Source organism: Callospermophilus lateralis, chromosome 18 (assembly GCF_048772815.1).
Source record: "Callospermophilus lateralis isolate mCalLat2 chromosome 18, mCalLat2.hap1, whole genome shotgun sequence".
Lineage (NCBI taxonomy): Eukaryota > Metazoa > Chordata > Mammalia > Rodentia > Sciuridae > Callospermophilus > Callospermophilus lateralis.
The window spans coordinates 56,616,344-56,636,841 of NC_135322.1; the positions used below are offsets into that span (position 1 = coordinate 56,616,344).

At 37.3% G+C, this 20,498-nt stretch overlaps 1 protein-coding gene across 6 annotated transcripts in view; it reads left to right on the forward strand.

Annotated features, from left to right (window-relative positions):
• The window catches only part of Cntnap4 (contactin associated protein family member 4), a 237,004-nt gene that overhangs the window by 166,619 nt on the left and 49,887 nt on the right, over nucleotides 1-20,498 (forward strand). For all 6 annotated transcript variants that reach the window (XM_076837934.2, XM_076837938.2, XM_076837940.2 and 3 more), the window contains 4 exons: nucleotides 3,202-3,321; nucleotides 12,604-12,801; nucleotides 16,818-16,974; nucleotides 18,635-18,762. In XM_076837934.2, coding sequence (XP_076694049.2) covers nucleotides 3,202-3,321; nucleotides 12,604-12,801; nucleotides 16,818-16,974; nucleotides 18,635-18,762 — 603 coding nt within the window. The remainder of the gene's footprint in view (nucleotides 1-3,201; nucleotides 3,322-12,603; nucleotides 12,802-16,817; nucleotides 16,975-18,634; nucleotides 18,763-20,498) is intronic.

The following is a 20,498-nucleotide window of genomic DNA, read 5'->3' on the forward strand; positions in this document are numbered from 1 at the left end:
ATGATCGCCTGGCTCTGCTACTTGATTCAGGCCAGTGTTCGACTCTACACTTAAGACACAGTACGAGTGGACACATGATCCGTTACCAGATTCTTACTGTTCATACTAATAAACAAGAAGATTCTCAGAAAACAGTAATGGATGGACTAGGGCAGTGTGGCTTCTGGCACAGGGATGCAGATCTCAAGTAGAAACCATCTGTCTTAGTGCATTGGGATATTTATAAGACAGTATCACAGTTTTGGTAGCTAGAAATCCAAGACCAAAGGGCCTCAGATTTGGTGTATGTGAGAGCTTGCTTCTTGACATCCTTTCCCTGTATCCTCACATTTAGGAAGGATGAGGGATCTGCCTCATGAAGCCTCCACCCTGGTGACCCGGTCACCTTCCAAAGTCTTTACCACCAAATACCTACAATGGGGGATTATGTTTCAGCATATGTTTCTGGGGGAAGGGGGCCCCAAACTCCCAGTCTACAACACTAGGTAATACTTAAATATTTGGGCCTCCCTGTTTAATGAGGGTGATGAAGACAAATGGGGATAATTATTATATGAATCACAGCAGTTACTGTAATTGAATACTTTCTAAATGCGAAGTATTGATCTTGTATTATATAAACCTTAGCTCATTTAATTCTGATTATCACCCTGATAGGTAGGAACTAGTATAACTCCTATAATAGAGATATTAATAAATTTGCCCAAAGCAGAGTGAGGATGGAGGTACCTGAACTCATGTTGTAAAGCTGGGATCACGAGCAATACCCTTTCCTTGTGTTATAAACTCTATTTTTCTGATGAAATGCTTGCACATCTTGTAAGACCTGGGTGATTTTGTTGTCTGTTTGTTCAGTACATATAATGGGGTGACAAAAATGCCCATTCCTCCCACCCCCTTTTTTGTATTATTATTGAGTTTATGAGCAACTTAACTCCTGGTTCTACCTTCTATAGTCTTGGCTCAAGGCAGGTGTTGGGTGCAGAGTTAGACCTCACCACGTTGGATCTACAACTACAACTCTGCACAATACTTTGTATTCCTGCCAGGGTACAGTTTGGGATCCTGGGCTCCCAGCCCTGGGCACTCTACAGAGGACCCTGAGGAGCCTTGATTTGAGGCTGGAAGGGTGTGCTCAGCAGGACCTCCCGCCCCCCGCCCCCCATGTAGCATGTCATTAAGGAGCTTCAGTCTTTTACATTTTATAAAGAGTGTTTCCTGGTGATAACAGCTTCAACTCACTTGTCACCAGAGGCAGGTTACTTGAGTCATGTCACCCATCTGGTGAAGGGACAGTGCATTTTAAGGGACAGTGCATTTTTTAGATCTTTCACCATCCCCATTATAGTAACTAACTCAATCCTGAAAGCTATTAAATATATTTAAATTGAGCATTCACTTTTAATTTCTATCAATGACTGAATATAATATGAACACAAATAGCTCAGAGGAATAAAATTAAATGATAAATAAAAAGGTATTTTCATCCAGGGCCCACAATTTGATTCAATAAATAATTTATTAGGCTTTTGAGCAGATTGCCCAAATGGAACTGAATTTTTTTTTGTTGTTGTTGTTGTTAATAACCATTCTGAGAGATAGGGGCAGATTGACAGACGTGGTTATAGTGGAGAGGCAGAGACGGAGACTTTTAAAAGGTATTATTAGGAAACAATACATTAAAGCAGTCATGCTATAAAAAGTCAAGCAATGCATATAAAGCCAAAGTCCTTTAATTACCCTCATCCAATCTTGTGTATTTTCCAATGTGTGTCTCTATCCCAGAGTCATGCGTAAATTCTGCCAACTTCAATCCTGCAACATAAATATTTTCTTCCAAAGCACTGATGAACATATTTATCTGCATATAGAAATGTTTAACCAGCTGGGTACAGTGGCACATGCCTCTAATACCAGCAGCTCCACTCAAGAGGCTGAGGCAGGAGGATCACAAAGTTCAAAGCCAGCCTTGGCAATTTAGTGAGGCCCTAAGCAACTTAGCAAGATCCTGTCTCAAAATAAAAACTAAAAAGGGCTGGGAATGTGGCTCAGAGAGCACCCTTGGTTCAATCCCTGGTATCAAATAATAACAATAATAATTGAAATACTTGACCATTTTTACGCACCCACTGCAGTGCACAAAATGCATGTATAATTAACAATCCATGCTTATATTTCCATCTACAGTAAGGACAAAAAGTCTCAGACTATATAGAAACAAGGAAGTACATTTCTATGATTATTTAAAAATTTTTAACATTAAACAAATCAGCTACAATGTTTTATGTTACCTAAGCGCTAATTAATATAATATTCAAAAACTTAAAATAGATTCAGGAAAGGATGTCCAAGGGATTTTTTTTTTATTTCAAATTTCACAGGATAAAATGCTTAACAGAAGTTTTTGGTACACTTGGTCAAACATTCAGTAAGAGGTATGTATCATATAGGAGCTAATATCAAAACTTGTACATGGCAAATATGTACTTGTAAAATAAAAAATTATGAATCAAACCACATTGAGACCACTTGGGGGCATATTTCACATAAATATTTCTTCTGCTTTGAATTTTAATTATCTTGAATTCTCACTACAGAGCATTAGAGAAGTTTTCTTTAGTCGGTTACTTTTAGAATTATTGATGAGGAACTTGGTGAATCATATCTATTCTGTGAAAAATTGTTTTTACCTATAGTGAATTTTATGTGAGAATGGAATAGAGTTTCAACATTATTTAATATGTTTCTGCTGCATAACTATTGGGTAGCAGTAGATTATTAGGCAGTCCCTCTATTGTGCTTCAGAAGTGCAGGATGTCAAGATGATATTGGAATTACGAATTCCAAAATGGGTGGCATGTGATGTCACATTAAAGTTCTTAACACTTAAACACCTGCTTCCTCTTTCCTTGTTCTTTCTAATATAAAAATCAGATAAATTTTCATTTCCTTGAAATACTCCCATTTTTGGCTTTTCCCCCTTTCTTACCACTTTCATCCATATTCATTTAAAAAGAATTAAAAAATGAACTGGGTTTTAAAGTGTAAATTTTACCTTTTCTCTTGGCAGTGTTGTGCATGTTACATTTCAATAATTTAAACAATTTCAATAATAATTGGAGAATTCTGTGCCCAAATTGAAGTTTCAGATATTCATTTCATACTATTTTATTTATGATGAGACTTTTTTTTCCCCTACAGCTATCTACGAGCAGTCATGTGAAGCCTATAAACATAAAGGAAACACCTCAGGGTTTTACTACATAGATTCCGATGGAAGTGGTCCACTGGGACCATCTCTTCTCTACTGCAATATGACTGGTGAGTTAACCAACTTTCCTGCAATAATTAAATCTGCATTAATGCCTTAAATACACAAAATTAAAATAAGTAGAGACTTGATCTAACTTGCAACTTGATTAAAATGTGTTATTAGTAAAATAACTGAGCATAAATATTTAAAAATCAGTTGAATAGTAATGACTTAAAATATTTTTGTTTTCTATGCATGTGGTCCTTTTTAGAATATCTAATATAAAGGGTTCCAACTTTCTCCCCAAATTAAAAAAAACATGGTAGACTTTAGCAGAGTAAATTGAAAAAAAAATTAATTTTTAAATGTATGTAAACATTACATTTGTTTATATTTTAGAATTCTTAAATCAGTTTACCCAGAAATTATGTTTGGTTAAATTCAATATCCATTCATGATAAAAAATTTAATAAATAACCCATAGAAGAAAAATTCTTTAATTTGACAAAAAATGCCCACAAAGAACTTATGGAATTTGTAACAGTTTATGGTGAAGTATTTAAAACCCTTCCCTCTATCACCAACAGTAACACCACTCTACTCAATATATGTATTAGAGGTCTTAGCCAGTGCAATAAAGCAAGAGAAAGAAATAAAACATTTGAGTATTGAAAAGGAAGGCCTATGATTCTCATTATTCAGAAATGACTAGGTTATCTATGAAGCATATTCCAAACAACATACAATAAAGGATTGCAATTCAGGAATATCACTGGTTACAAAATTGATATCAAATTAATTTTATTTCTGTCTACCAGCAAATGACCTTTTAGAAAATCATATTTTCAATAGCATCAAAAGTCTCAAAAACATAGTCAAAAATGTAATGAAAAATGTGCAGGGCTTCTATACAGATAAGTACCAAACGCTCTTTAAATCAATTAAAATCCTAAATAAATGGAGGAGTATAAAATTTTCATTCATTAGAAGACTCAACATTGTATGACATCACTGATATTGATTTAGTACAAACCTAAATTGGAATTCTAGGAGGGTGCTTGTTTGTAGGTTGGTATGATTATTTTGATAAAAATGGGCAAGCACCTTCTAAAATTTATAAGCACATACGAAAAGACAAGAAGAACCAGGAGAGTCTTGAAGAACAGATTTGAAGGACAACTCTATCAGATACAGACGTTATGCTGACAGGCTAAGTAAAACAGTGTGTAGATGGCATCCAGATAAATATACTAATGAAACTAGATGCAGAGTCTGTAAACAGATCTACTTGTATGTGGATAATTGATTTTTAGCTAAGGCCATACTGATGTACAGTGAAGGAAAGATGATCTTTTTTTACCAGTGGGATTGAGTGGAAATTATATATAAATATTAAAAAAAAAGGGAATATTGATCCCTTCCTTGTTAGGCACACAAAAAACAAATTCTAGATGAACTGTGTAGTCCAGTACAGTAGCCTCTGGCAACAAGTGCCTATGTAGATTCAAATTTAATTAAAACTAGTTGTAAGATTTCAATACATACACTAAAAAAATTTAAATTTGATTATTTAAATTAAATTTTAAATAAGATTAAATTGGAGTTCCTGTGTCCTTGGCCACATTTTAGCTGCTCAGCAGGCTTCTGAGGCTGGTGTTGATCCTCATGGTGCAGAACATCTCTATTACTGTATCAGACAGTGCTGTCCTGTGAATTTCAAGTTTGATGGATGGAGCAAAGCAGAAGTAACAGAGTACTGTTGAGTTGAGGCAGGAAGTGTTTTAGAGGGATTGTGTCTCAACATCAGGGACTGGGTGTCTGGAGAAAGAACATTCCAGGTAGAAGCAACAGTAAGGGCTAAGTCCCCAAACAGGTAGTGTTGGCTGATGTGATCAGAAAACTGCAATGAATCCAGGGTAACTGAAGGATGGCAGGTAAGCAGGATGTGGGAAGAGATGGGGCAAGTCAGGTAGTGGGTAGTGATGGGAAGAGCCATGGGCTTCCTACAGCCATGTGTGAGGTCTTTGGTTTGAGCTCTGAAGATGTTGGGTAGTTCTAAGCAATGGTGGTATGCAATCTGGCTTCCTTTAATAGGACCACACTTGCTCCTGCAGTGGGAAATGCCCATCCAGGAGTAGGGTAGAGAGGAGTTAGGATTCTGCATGTGAAGAACAGGAGTTAGGAGACCTGTTAGGAAGCTATTTCAGACAATGCAAGAATTCAGGCTGGCACTATTGATAGAGTGGCTTCTTGCTCTGAGTAGTATTAATGTAGTTGGAGAAGGTTAGAGTAGCTCAATGAATACCTTTGAGATGTGAGAAAACAAAAGGAGACAAAAAAGACACCATGGTTTTTGGTTTGGGCAACCCATGTCTGAGTTGCCCTTATTTGAGATGTGATCAGAAAAGGTTTGAAAGGAAACACTGAAGCTCAGTTCACATATTAGAACTTGAGATTCCATTGAGATACTGAAGAGGCAGCTGAGCATGGGACTTTGGTTCCTGGATTCTAATATGTGATTCTAAAATCTACAGGTGGTGGTAAAACCTGGTCTACTGATTTTGGCGGGGTGGGGGGGGCATTAGTATATAACATATTTCAGATGTTTTTCATATAGCACAACTAAGTAACTCCCTTAACTCTCACGCTGTTAAGGGAACTGCCCTGTAGACCAAAGCAACCCACAGCAGTTAATGATTCCCATATGCTGGTCTCCAGTTGAAGCTCCCCAGTCTGCACCACACAGATTCACAGTCAGCACCCCAAGCTCTGACTTAGACCCTAAAATGGGGCAATGGAACCAGTGCCCCAAATAATGATTCTTATGTGTATGCAGTTTAGTGTTGCTAAACTTGCTATACTTATGGTTCTCAAACTTTTGTATGCATAGTTATGTGAGAAGACTACAAAGAGAAAAGGAAAGCTTTGCCAATGTAAGATATTAATTAAAATGTCCAAATTTTTTTAAATTTCCTGTATGTATAAGTTGGATTATGAGTGTGAGTTAAAAATATACCACTGTAAACCTGTGACTTCCCTGTTCTTGTAACTATATCTTGACATTCGTATACACAGGTAATATAAGGTTTTGATTCTGAAAATTAGTATCTCTAAGTTGTTAAATGTCTCTATTCTTCAAAGTTTTAAGAAGTGCACACACATGCACGCTCACACACATGCATGCACACGCACGCACATGCATGCACACGCATGCACACAGTTGATACTTATTATCACATTAGTATGTTCCACAAAGTTTCCATGGACCCTGAATTAGTAAATATTCAACCATTACTCCTAAAGGGAAATCCAGTAAGATCAGGTTCTTGTGAGCCACTAGTGGCAACATTCTCATCAATCAATCGATACTTGACCTTGTTTGTTTGTGTATTTCAGGTTAAAGAGACTTTATCTAATATGCATATATGTGTGATTCATTGACATTGAACTCACAGCCGACAGCACTGTGGCTCACCCTTGAATAGCACTTACCTAACATGCTTTCTTTACAAGGCACATCACAGCCTCTGTGCTTAGGGGCACAGACCCATAGCAGCTTTAGGGAACCATTTCAAACAGCAAAATCATTAATCCAAAGCACAAAAATTTGAAAAAATGTGGTGCAAAATAGAATATAAATAGGACATTTATTGACCAGATAAGAGTGAAAGCTGAAACTGTGACAACATTGGCTTGTTTAGCGTCAGTTGGGAACCTGTGATTGGTGCTCTAAGTTTCACTGTCCTGTACCTGTCGGCAAATAACTGCAAAAGTGTTGGAGTTACAAATAACTTGAGCAAGTAGGCAAATTCACAGATAATGAGAATCTACATTAATGCATATTGACTTCTATCATGTATCTTATGTCTATTATGGATAATAATTTAGTCATATGTACACTACTAAATTACTATATTATATCTGCAAGGTGTTGAGAGCAGAGACACAGACATTCAGGGACAGCTACTGGTCTCTAGAAGCTCTGAAATATTAAAACTGTCAAATAGGTGTGGCAACCCCCAAACATGAAACCCCCAGAGAGGAGAATATGTCAAAACTCTCCTCATTTTTCTGGTTTTGCAAATGAGTAAGACCCAGGAAGGGTCAGTGCAGCTAGTTAAAGACATGAGAAGGTCAAGAACTAAAGCCTTGGTCCCTTTTCTCACAGAGCTTTTTCTTCTAGAAAGCACCACCTTCTATCATATCCCATTGCTTGTATCCAAATCTGGCATAACAATTGTGAAACCGAGACAAAATGCTGAATCGGTAACTCGAAAATGTGTAACTTACAAAAAAAAAAAAAAATCTAGTTAGTTTAGGATTAGTGTCACACAAATGATTCTGACTGGATTAAAATAACTCTGCAAGCATTACAAACTAAACAATATAAACAAACAAACAAAAAAATCTCCGTTTTGAATGGGCAATTTCCTAAACCAAGTTAAAGACTGAAATTTCCTCGTAAATAGAGTATTTTAAGTATGATTTGGAAATAATTAGTCAGGATGAGATGAATCTCAGTGGTTGTCCCTATTAAGATGTAGGAGACTGTTTTCTTCTACACTAAACTCATTGCTTTTTCTATAATTAAATAGTTTTATGTTCAAGAAGTTTCTCATTATTAAACATTGCATTTAAGGAGGATTGTTTCAGTGGGGAGAAATTGGTGAGAGCCCGAGTGGCAGCTTTCAAACTTCTATGCATCACACTCACCACTTCCTACAGCACCATTACCACAATATTCCTGGGTTTAGTTTCCCTGACTCAGTAACTTTCTAGGCTGAGGCCTGAGTCTCTGCATTATTAACAAACACCCCATGTAATTTTAGCATGAGACACGTATGCTGTGTTGTATAAAAATAGTGTCATTATTTTTACTTTGGACATTTTGTTATTAGAGGCTTCTTACTGTCTAAGGAGGTTAATAACGAAATGACATTATTCAGTCACAGCCTTGTTTATATCAAGGTTTGCTCCAGAACGCTAGGGGTTCTCACTCCTGTTTCCTTCAACAAAGCATTTTCCACCTGCTCTTCCGACCTTTATCACATCTATCACCCTCAGCTATTAAGCACCAAGCACCACAGCTTTGCAACTGTGTTGCTTAAATAGCATGTTGTTTTTTTTTTGTTATCACACTAAAAAATAGCAGTCTGCCTAAGGTAAATCAAGTTCTTAATTACTCAATAGCTTTATTTACAATGCATATTATTAGAAATCTCTTTAGGGAAAGACACTGGTAAACCCAAATTACCATCCAGTTTTTAAACTTCATAGATTTTTCTGCCTCTTTCAGCAATCTCTTCTCATGTATTTCCCTGTGTCTCTTTGTCCTCCAACTCTTGTTGCATTTTGTAAAGGATCATTTTTGAGAAAGTGAAATCATGAATCTCATGCAGATGTAAAAGTAAATGTAAAAAAAAAACACATTTTAAAGATTTTGTTTAATACATTATTAATGAAAAATTGGTAAGCTGTTAAAACCAGTTCAAGGGAGAATTCAAAGAACAGAGGCATCGACACATCAGGAATATTGAAAGAAACGTGCTCCCGAGAACAGAGGAAACCCTGGCTTCCTGGGTAGGAGGGAAGGACGTCAGTAGACCTCCATCAGGTGCAAGTGGCAGGCTCTTGGCAAGAATCACTAATGATGTGTTCAAGGAGACTGATACCAGTCCTGGAGATCAGGAACGGGTCCTTGTTCCCAGGTGTTGAAGATTAAACACCCGAGAAACTTGCCAAGGCAAGTGTAGAAAGCCAGTTTTACTTAAAGAAAAGTGACAGAAGCAGCAGACTTCTCCAAAGAGAAGGGGGCCCAGAGCCGGTTGTCTGTGGGAGTGGGTGTGTCTTGTTCTTTTATAAACCCCAGGACCCCACCCTGACCCCACACATATCTTGTCTTTTTCATGTCCATGCCTAAGGGTAGGAGCATGGAGGGTAATCATTAGCAACTTCTTGGGCTGGAAAGTGGGATCCCCAGGTTAGCTGTTAGCAACCCATTGTCTTTTCTTTAATATCCAGCCTTCATCCTCTGGACCCCCATTATTCATTACCTACACAGACTGCCCCCTGCCTCAGTTTGTTGAGAAATGTTACATATCCTGTCCTCTCAGGCCAGGTGGGGCTGTAGGCAGATTGCTTTTTGGCAAAGAAAGCATGCAGGGAGTCAATATGGTGGGTTCATTCTACAGAATTATTCTCTTAACCTCCTGTCCCCACCATCCTCATCTCTCTGTCCCCTTATAAGACAGTGCTTTTCTGTCTAAGCAAAAGCCAAACAAAATAAGGAAGTGAACAAAAATTTTAAAAGAATCCCAACAACTCAGGTTAAAGGCTGATGAACTATAAATATGTCTTAGAAGTTAAAGAGAACAAATTTCTCTAGAGAGGTTTCAAGGTGTGTCTCCTGCAGAGGCACTTGCCCACTTTCCAAGGGTAATAAAACCTGAGAATTTGTCCCTTTGTCTTCAGAGATTTGTCCTGCTTAAGCTCCACTGGGCTCCTTCTACTGGTTTGGTGCCAGGATGCAGAGGGGGCAGCTGGAATGTATTGCTTTACCCTGGGAGAAAATGGCCTGTGGGGAATCCATGCTGCTAAGATTCCCTGTTAGTGAATATTCTCTGATCCAAAGTCCCCTGTGTGTGATAGGATAGGCAGGTAGTTAGATAGAGAGATAGATAGATACAGTTGGATATAATCTGTAATGGAATCATTTATTAATTTGCAAGTAGAGTATCATCTTAGACCCTTGACAGTTTCAAACTTAACATGATTTTGTAATCCTATCAGTTATCTATAATTTATAGAGTTATAAAACAGCTCCAAGGCTGTGAAAATTTCACAGTTCCCATAGATCAGAATCCATAACCAGGGAGATTGTGCTCTCTCAACACTGAGTTGTTTTAGATTATTCCCTTGTTTATGCCCTCATTTCTCCAATATATGTCTTCTGCATGTTGTGCCAACATCCTGTGCTACATACAAGGGACACCATGGTGAGCAGCTCAGAAACTATTGTCAATCTCACATGGGAGAGACAATCAAAATATCACTAAAAAGCACATGACAGGTGGTGATGACCTCTGTGACTTTTTCAGTTATTATTTTCAAATGGGTGTTTGTAGAAAACTCAGTTAACACAGCCTTGTCTGGAGGAACAGGGAAGAGGCTCTAGGTAGGGAATTTTCTGAATTTCCCCTGTTAATCTAGCACAGGGGATTTGGAGCCTGACTGTGGGGCACTCATCTCCATTGCTCAAAACAACTATGCTGATTTCATGGTATCAGAAAAGTTCTGGAAATCTAGATGGTATATGTCATGTGTTTAATTTTACACTTTGTAGTATTTTTAATTAGGTAATAAAATTGCATACAGAAACTTTCATAATGTTGAAATATTTTAGGATTTCCAAAGAAAACATATTTGATTCTGCCCTTTATCCGTTGCCAGGCACCATGGCTATGAATCTCTTAAACACTGTAAAAAAAACCCGCTAGAATCACATGTTAATTGTGATACAGTAGATGCTAAACTGGATACAAGTCCCTCTCAGTGTGATCCCAAAGGCACAGAGACAAAGGCTTCAAGCAGGTTTGTTGTCTTGCTCTTTTGGCAGCTGCTCAGCCAGAGCTAAGCTTCCCAATGCACACCACAGATTGACCACAAGGAAAGGAACATAATTCTGTTGAACAATACAGGCAGAGCCCAGCAGAGGCCAGACTGACAGATTTGCCTTGGCTAATAATAACTTTCAACTTCCAACAGCCATGGTTGAGTTGGCTAAAATTAGAGAATTTCCAATATACTCTATTGTCTAGTTTTGCCAATTGATTTACCAGATTTGGAAGTGGAGGCTTAGGTTTCACTTGACTTCCCAAAGGGCACAGATTCATGCCAGGTCAACAGTCACATCTCCTGATGGCCTCTGCTTTGTACTACTGGCTGCCCATAATCAGTTTTATTAGCTTATAGAACATGTTCTCTTTGAGAAAAGTACCCCACTGATAAAGCTGTAGGGTGAGCTGAGATACAAGGGGGGAAATGGAAGTCTCAGCTATTGTTTTGTGGATCCACGCGTGGAAGGCAATAAGGCTGCCAGACTCCTTACCCGTCTCATTTAACCAACCTCTCTATGTTGATGACTATGAGAGAAGTGGGAGTGAGATTTTTCAAAGTCTACCACCTTATCTTGTTTGCACTGTTGATTCCTGTGAATGAATTACCTAAAAAAAAAAAAAAAAAAAAAAAAAAAAAAAATGAGAGGGGTGAGATTACCATTACTGTTTTCCTCCAGTTTCTAATTTTCCTGTGACACAGAGGAGTTAAATGACTTCACAGCACATCTGCAAGAGCTGTGTCAGTTTCCAGTGTGTTTCTTACTACTTAGTAAATCAGAGGCCTTTTGACGAATCCGTTCTTGTGCCTACATATATCACAGTGAATGCAGAATGAAAAGAGAAAGTTGAAGGATAGGTACAACACGCCCATCTTCTGTTACAGACATTGTGGGATTTATATTAATTTAAGTAATTTTGGTAATCAGTATGATGGAAATGTTTGCTGACGTTCAGGTAGCAATTGTGAGCACTCTCCTAGATACTTTTTTGGTGTGTATTAGTTGAGATATTGATAGTATATCAAATGATTTCAGTTCAAAAGAGTAACTTCCTATTGCATTGCCAAACTATCATATGATACTAAAATGAACAATGGAAAATTTGATTTAAGAAGAAAAAAATTTATATACTCAGAATTAAATCATGACTAAAAAGAGAAATATAAAAACTTACTTTTTTTTCTTTGCTGGAAACATGCATAATTTTTAAGAGTAAAAAAGTCTTTGCCTATATTATGTGATATAAAATATTTCACTATTTTTTAACATGTACCCCTCTTTTTACATTGTAACATCACTGAATTCTGAGTGTGTCACCATAATGTTTTGCAGTTAAAGTAGGGAGCATGTTTTTCTTTCTTGGAGGAAAATGAAATAATCATGCATCTTTAAAAGAGAATATCAGATTTGATGAAATGAAATATATCAAAAGCATCTAGCAATCCTAATTTTCTAATATTTTTCATCATAAATATTGTCTGGCTAAATCATATGAATAAGTAAAATAAAGCCATTGCAAATGTATGGTGATAGTATGCATTTCAGAGAAAGGAGTCACTTTACTTTAATTTAAAAATTTTGAAAATCCATTTGTATTGATTCTACCTCACAGGGAGATTTGATGACTAGAAAAATTTGACTCAGATAAAAGGTGATTTTGATTTTCTTTATTTATTTTAACTTTTGCAGACTAGTGATGGTCTCCTCTCTTTCTTCCCCCATTTCTGCATACAAGAAACTGCGTGGACCATCATACAGCACAACGGCTCTGACTTAACAAGAGTCAGAAATACTGACCCGGAGAACCCACACACTGGGGTTTTTGAGTATGTGGCCAGCATGGAGCAACTCCAGGCCACCATTAACCGCGCGGAGCACTGCGAACAGGAGCTTGCTTACTACTGCAAGAAGTCACGGCTCGTGAATCAGGAAGGTGCGTAAACCGAGGCATCTGCCATGCGCCCCTGTGCATTCCCGTCCTTACTCAACCAGATCCTGAGGATTTTAATTCTACCCAGGTGTTGAGGGTCCACGTACTTAGCAATCATGTCACAGCCTGGAAGTCACACAGATGCTGTTGCCTGGAGAAAAGAGCAAGGTCAATTTACATTGAGCTTCGTTCAAAGCCTTGTTTGCTTTCCAACTCTCCTCCTGGCCTTAATTGGATCATGTATAGACCAGGTTTCTTTCTAACACTCCACAAATGCACAGTGTTTATCCTCATAAAGGGAAGAGACGCATCAGGCTTATTTTATCATAGAAAAGAGTGAGTACAAGTAGGACTTAGTTGCCTGAAAGTGACTCTTCTGCGGGCTCCTTTTTCATGACTTGTTGACAGGTAGCCTCTGGGTGCAATTGAAAACTAGAAAAGAATGCTAGAAACCGTTGATTTGGGAGCATAGATAGGAATCAGAAAGCCTACTTAACCCTTTGTTTCTTCTATCCAGAACCAGTCCTAGGAATTCTGTTTGGGTTTTATATTTTCTCTCTTTGGAATATCTCCTGATGTCAGAATAGCAGGTCCCCCACTTCTGCCTTGGGGTGGGCCCTGGTGACCTCATTCTTTGTGTGTGAGTACTCCCCCCCCCCTCAGCTTGCCATCTCTCCACATTTTCCAACCACCAGTGTACACCCAGTGTACCCAGTCTACACTATTAGCCTTCCGGAAGGAAATTCACCCTCAGGAAACTCTGTGTCTAGCACAACATTTCTCTTCCAGAAACTCTGCTGCTTTGTCACTCGTCTGTCTGGTAATGACTTTTGCCTGGATCCGAGGTCTGTGTGTTCTGCCTGTGCAACCCTCATGCTACTCCTCGGCGCACTGTTTTATAGCAGGGATATCAATTGGGTTTCTCTTAAGAAATGAGAGAGGATGCTAATATCTGCACAATGAAGCTCTCTTCGTCCATATTCTCCTAAGAGGGTTGCAGTTACAGATAGAACAGTCAGAAGTTAAAACATGCGTTTCATGTGATTATCTTCTGTCATTTGGATCATCTACAAAAATGTTAAGCTGTTGGTCTGACATTTGAACCTTTTATTTCCAATTAAGCTTCTCTTCTATTTGCTCTCCATCCATTTACTAAAAGATGATTTTCTTGGCTGTACCCCAGGTCCCTCTGGACCCCCAGTCCCTTTTTCAGAATGTCTTCATCCAACTTTTATCCCTCCAATACCAATTTGCTGGTCCCAACTCAAATCTTATCTCTCTGTTGAAAATTCAGTCTCACCTGTAAATGAGGATCAGACAGTTGTAGTGCAAAAAAATGGTAAGATTTACAGAGGAAAGAGAGCTCAATTCAGGTGCCAGCTGTCTCCTTTCCTAGATAGAGAACTTAGATGAATCTCTGATTCATCAAATGAATGAATGGATCAGAAAAGACTCTCTGCCTTCTCTTCTCTGAATTGGGGCAGGTCACTCCAAGCTCCTGTGGCTATGGTGCTGATGAGATGGGGTGATAAACACGGAGTGTGTGACAGGAGTCCTCTCGCTGTAGGCTGTCAGGGCATCGAGGTCACCGTTGACAGACCCATGTTAGTGTGTAGCTCCTTGTTCATTGTGCTGAACGGTCATCTGATTTCACTTAGCTCAGTGCTCCATGCACGTCCTTGTTACACATGGCAGGTCTTCCCTCTTTTCTAAAGCAGAATGATACTTCATTATATGTGTATCACATTATCTGTATTATGTCTCAATGGGCACTTATGTGTTTCCATGTCTTGGGAGTTGTGAATAATGCTGCAATAGTCATAGGAATCTCCTTGAGATAGTAGAGGACACAAAAACCACACATAGAAAGACAAATACTGCATGATGTCATGTGTATGTGGAATCTCAAAGGGTTGAATTCACAGAAACAGAGTAACAGGGTGGCTATGGGGACTGGAGGTGGGAGAGTGGGAAGATGTTGGTCAGAGTGCAAACTTACGGTTATAGATGACCCTGGAATTGTGTAGAATGGATTGAGGTTGAGAGACTAAAAAGGGAGAGAACAACTCAGATTCTGGGTTCCCAACAAGAAAGGCAAGGATGAAACCCAGGAAGCAGTGTTATGTTTAGAGCCTCAGATCTCAGTGAATCAGTAGTTTCAAGATTCGATGAGGCCACGCTGGGTATGAATATAAAAATGTATTCTTAGCAGTGAGGATCCATGTGGCTCAGCACATTGACAGGGTGTCCCAGGGAGCACTGGGGTCATTTAGGATTTTAACTGTGGGAGGAAGAATGTTCCACCTTGATCACCGACTCATTATTTTAATTTTTAATTTCTCAAGATTTAAAAGATTCATTTTCTTTTTATTCATTTTTTTGCTACCAGGGGTTGAACCCAGGGGCACTTAACCACTGAGGCACATCCCCAGCCTTTTTTTTTTTTTTATTTTTCATTCTGAGACAGGGTGTTGCTAAGTTGCTTAGGGCCTCGTTAAGTTGTTGAGGCTGACTTTGAACTTGTGATCCTTCTGCCTCAGCCTTCTAAGCCACGGGGATTATAATTATGTATCACTGTACCTAGCTAAAAACTTCATTCTTATCCTGATTTAAATTATTTAGTTCTCTTTAAGAAGCCTTGGGTGGAACCAAAGGTAATTGGTACCTTTAAGACATTTATTAATTTCTATTTTATAGGGAAAATTGGAAATTTAGGTGGGAAAATATGATTTAGCACTTAGGAATAATTATTTATTTCCTATCAAAGAACACAGTGTGTTAAGCAATATGTTAAAATATATCTAGTAAATGTTCCACATAGGCTTAACCTTTGACTAATGTTCAAATCATGCAAGTTTTTCTGGATAGTAATAACTTTGTGCATAACATAAGCTTTTTTTTTTTTTTTTTGGCTTGGGTTTTTAATCTGGTGGAACCAGCATGTAGTAACCTTGTGGGGCAGGTCATCAGCATTAGCAGAGGGGCCACCTAGTAGTAAGTTAAAATGAGCACTGGCATTTGTTAGTAAGAGAGGAATTAGTAAAAGTCCTGGATTCTCGTTGGGATGGATGGTGATGACTTAAACCTCTGAAAGACAACAGAAAAATGATCACCTGCCTCTGAGGATCTGACAAATCAGATGTTGCTTACATTTTCCTCATGCCCCAGTTCTCAAATGACTATGATTTTTCCTCTGAACTTCTTTTCCTTCCCCCAAGATGGACTGCCTGCATGCCTCACTTCCCTGTCTGCAAATCCCTGCTTAAATGTTCTGTCTATTCTTTGCTTGAGCTCCTTGGCATCATGTTTAGTCTTAACTCAGAAGGAGCTGGTAACTGAACATTTATCGTAGAAAGAGATGCGTTTGGCTAAGGGAAACTTTATTTTTTTTTTTTTTTAGTGTAATATTTGCTTCAGGCTTGGAGATCTTTCTTTGTTATTTTTGTAGTCTCCAAATAAATAGCCAAGTCATTAAATGGAAGAGAAAATATATACTTCCAAACAAAGCTTAAATCATGGAGAGGGAGTGCCATACCATGCCTAATATTTAATAAACAACTAGTCTGTTTTTAGCCAATAAATGTATCGAGATAAATCAGTGCCTTTACATAACATCCCACAGTGTTTAATGGGCATTTCATGATTCCAAATCAAATTTGCTTTGTTACATTCATAATTTGATGCGAACTTGCTTCAAAATTATTTTTAAAGAAGTTACATAGGTGAACTTCTCACAGTATTTTTTCATCTTCTTTTTTTTTGCTATCATAGTTAAATTAAATATGAACCACTCATTTCTTTTCTACCCAAAGGAAAAAGAAATCTATCAATCATTTAAGGCTAATAATAATTTTTTAATAAATCTTCCTTAAGGAAATGCCGTCCATGATAGTGTTTAAAACATCTTTATATCACATCAATCATTCTCTTTCTCCTTTTGTTCTTTTGAACAATTTAGGAAGAAAGAGAATTAAGCTGGGATGGAAGCAGATGTCATGGTTCTCACATTTGTCTTGCAGATGGAACCCCTCTGAGCTGGTGGGTTGGAAGAACTAATGAAACTCAAACTTACTGGGGAGGCTCTTCACCTGATCCTCAAAAGTGTGCCTGTGGCTTGGAAGGGAGCTGCACCGACACCCACTATTACTGCAATTGTGATGCTGACCGCAGCGAATGGTGATTTTCATGATTCCTGTACTCAGGATAAAATGAATTTGTTAAATTAATCACTCAAAGTATGTAGAGCCAGAAAGATACTGAACAAGTTAGTACAATAACTAAATTAGATAAAGGTTTGTTTAAATGAAAATGTGGTACAATCAATCTAATCCTGAATGTTCAAAGCTTTTAAACTTATTTTTGCAATGGACTATTACGTGAGTCAAGTTATCATTCTCTTTAAAACTATGCGTAATTAGACATTCCATTATTTTCAAAATATATTTTCAGCCAATTACCAAAGAATGTTTCATATAAACTTTAAACATATGAAGAGTATCTCACAATTATCTTAACACCTGGTTCTTGAATGAAGTGTAAATCAAACATCCACAATTTATTGTGAAAAGGTTGTGATTTAACTACTTGTCTAAACAATCACAAATTCCAAAATAACAAATCCAGAATTTTTATATCATTTAAAATATCCAGGATATTATAAACGAATGTTCCAAGGAAGAATAAACTTTGATCTGAAGTCAAGAAATTAAAAGAAGGTATTATAAACAAACTTTGGGACATGATGTTAAAATTTGCAGACAATACTTTAAAGTAACTGTTATAAACATGTTTGAAGACTTCAAGGTTAAAAGTAATCCCAGTGATTGAAGAGGGAATTTTAATAAATGAGATTTAAATAAATGAGAAATATATTAAAGAACAAAATGTAAATTTTAAAATAGCAAAGTACAGGATCTGAAATGAAAAATTCTAACAAAGCTTCTGTAGGCTAAAGAGAAATAACTTTGGACAAACATTCAGATTTTCAGGAAGAAATAAAGAGCACTGGAAATTATATATACGTTGGTGATTATAAAACCTGATGTTTAAATTCTTAATTACAAAACTAAAATTCACTGTTTAGTTGTTCTATAAAGTTTATAACATGGATTTAAAATATACTATAGCAATAACAGAAAGAATAAGAGTGTGTGTTGTGTGTGTGTGTTTGTGTATGTGCACACTCTTGCATGCATGCTCTTGTGAGTGGAGGGGTGCGAAATAAATTATCCCCTAGCAAGCTTCTGACATTTTATATCGTTATACAGTATAAAATGTGAGTAGACTGTGATAAATTTAGGATGCATTTTCTAATTCATAAAACAAACATTAAAATACAATAGAGTTTTAGCTAAAAGTAAAGAGTGAAAATAAAATTTGAATACAAAAAATACAGAGTAGATCAAGATGAGGCAACCAAGGGGGAACAGAAGTATAAGAAATCATGAGAAAAATCAAAACAACAACAACAAAACAAATAATGAAAATGCTAGACCTAAAACACACTGTGGGTCTTTGTGCCAAATGTTAATGAATTAACCATTTTAGTCAGAAAGTAGAAAATGGCCCAGTGAATTAAAAAAAATACATTACATTACATTGTAATTTTTAACATATGCTATATTTTATATTCTGTATTTTAATATGTGCAAGAGACATTAAAACATTACCATGTTTTTTATGTGCCCAGATATGCGGTTGTATTTATTCTTTTGTAAATGTGCAATTTCAGCTTAGAGCATCTTGGCTTTAAAATGCACTGAGGATTATTGTTTATTTTAGAATTACATTATTTAGAGTAATTTTAAGAATTTTATGGTTGCAACTGTGTTTTCAGGACCAATGACACAGGATTTCTTTCATATAAAGAACATCTGCCAGTAACTAAGATTGTCATCACAGATACAGGCCGGCCGCATTCTGAAGCTGCTTATCAACTGGGGCCTCTGCTCTGCCAGGGAGACAGTAAGTGGTCACAGTGTGTGTGAACATAGTCGAGGGAAGTGTCATGTGTCTGACATATAATAATTGCTCAGAAATTATTTCATATGTTCCATCATGAAAACTTACAAATAAGGTCAGAAATGTTCTTTGAGTCAAGTCCACAAATCAATGAGGTGCAAAGTGATGGGAACTCTGGCAGGTTTCTGCGAGAAAGTAACCATTGGGATTGTCAGTTTGGTTCCTAAATGCTTTCCAGAATTGCTGCATTTCTACCTATCACTGTCTTCAGAGGAAAGCCTGGATGCTATACGACCTTGTGAAGAATTTGTGTGAGTTTCCTTCTGGAAAACACAGGGTGAACATCAGAACATCAATAGGCTCAAATGTTAGTTTGATCCAACATATTTCAGGTTTTTATTTCTATTTTTTTCAATGTGTGCGTGTGTTGACTTTAAATCCACGGTAGCTTCTATTTTGTATATTCAGTGTAGTAATGTCCTAAACCAAAATTTTAAATTCAAAATTCAAACACAGTTTGTAGTTTACCCACGAATATGCACGGATATACGTTTTCAGCAGGGAATGAAACGAACATATGTATCCATTCATAATGAAATGCTCTGAAATCAGTTCACTTAGAGGTGGATGCATTCATTAAGTATGCTTCTAGTGTTTCCAGAACTTAAAATGGAAATAGAAGAAATATTTGTTTACTTTGAAAGCATACCCTAAAATAAAATTTTATTCTATGAGCTCAACAGAAGAGAAATCTGACAACTCAATAGATATAGGAAGATACGTAGCAGAAGTTGCTTAGTTAAAAAGCAAAGATGATTCTGGCCTATAAAAATTATATATACATTGTATAAAACTGCCTGCCATTATCCTCACCACCTCTGATGTGCATCATCTCTAATTCCTGTCCTGCCACAGTCCCACAGTCACATGAAGATGACATAAGATATTTCATGGAGAGAAAAATTATGTGCAAAGTGATGGGCTTGTAAACTTAGTATGCACCCAGGGGATCTGTAACCATTTTTCATGGCTGTAGGAAGTTGTTCTTTACATCATGTGCACCTTTTATTCTGTGTTCTGATCTTAACACTGCAGCAACCCAGCCTGGCTTCCTCGCTCTTCCCTATTTCATTTGTCACAATCCCTGGGAATCAGTCTGCTTTTGACTGAGGTCACTAGCACTTTTATCCCTTTGAGGTTTTTACCCCCAAAATTCCTGCTGTTAAACTTAAGCAGGTAACATCTTTTCCTTGGGCAGTGTTTCTCCACCCAAGGCAATCTTACCTCTGGGTGAAGCTCAGCAATGTCTGGAGTCATTCTAGGTTGCCTCATTTGTTGGGGGTGGGCTGCTATTGGCATTTCATGGGGAGAGGCCAGGGAAGCTGCTAGACATCCTACCATGCTTGATACAGCCCTCCATAAAAAGAACCATGTGATCTGAACTGTCAATAATACTGCAGTTGAGAAACTGGAGCATTGAGCTGTTCTGATAATGGGGATAGGAAGGAGGGTGACAACATTAGTGATAAGAATTTACAGTGGCAAGTATTTAGAGGCCTGTCAGTCTGTCACTTACTAGTGGAACTGATAATGAGCAACTGGCCTCCTACATTTATTTTTTGGTTTGAGGCTCATTTTCCCATGATGAGATATATATATATATATATATATATATATATATATATATATATATATATATATATATATATATATTTTTTTTTTTTTTTTACAAGAGGGGC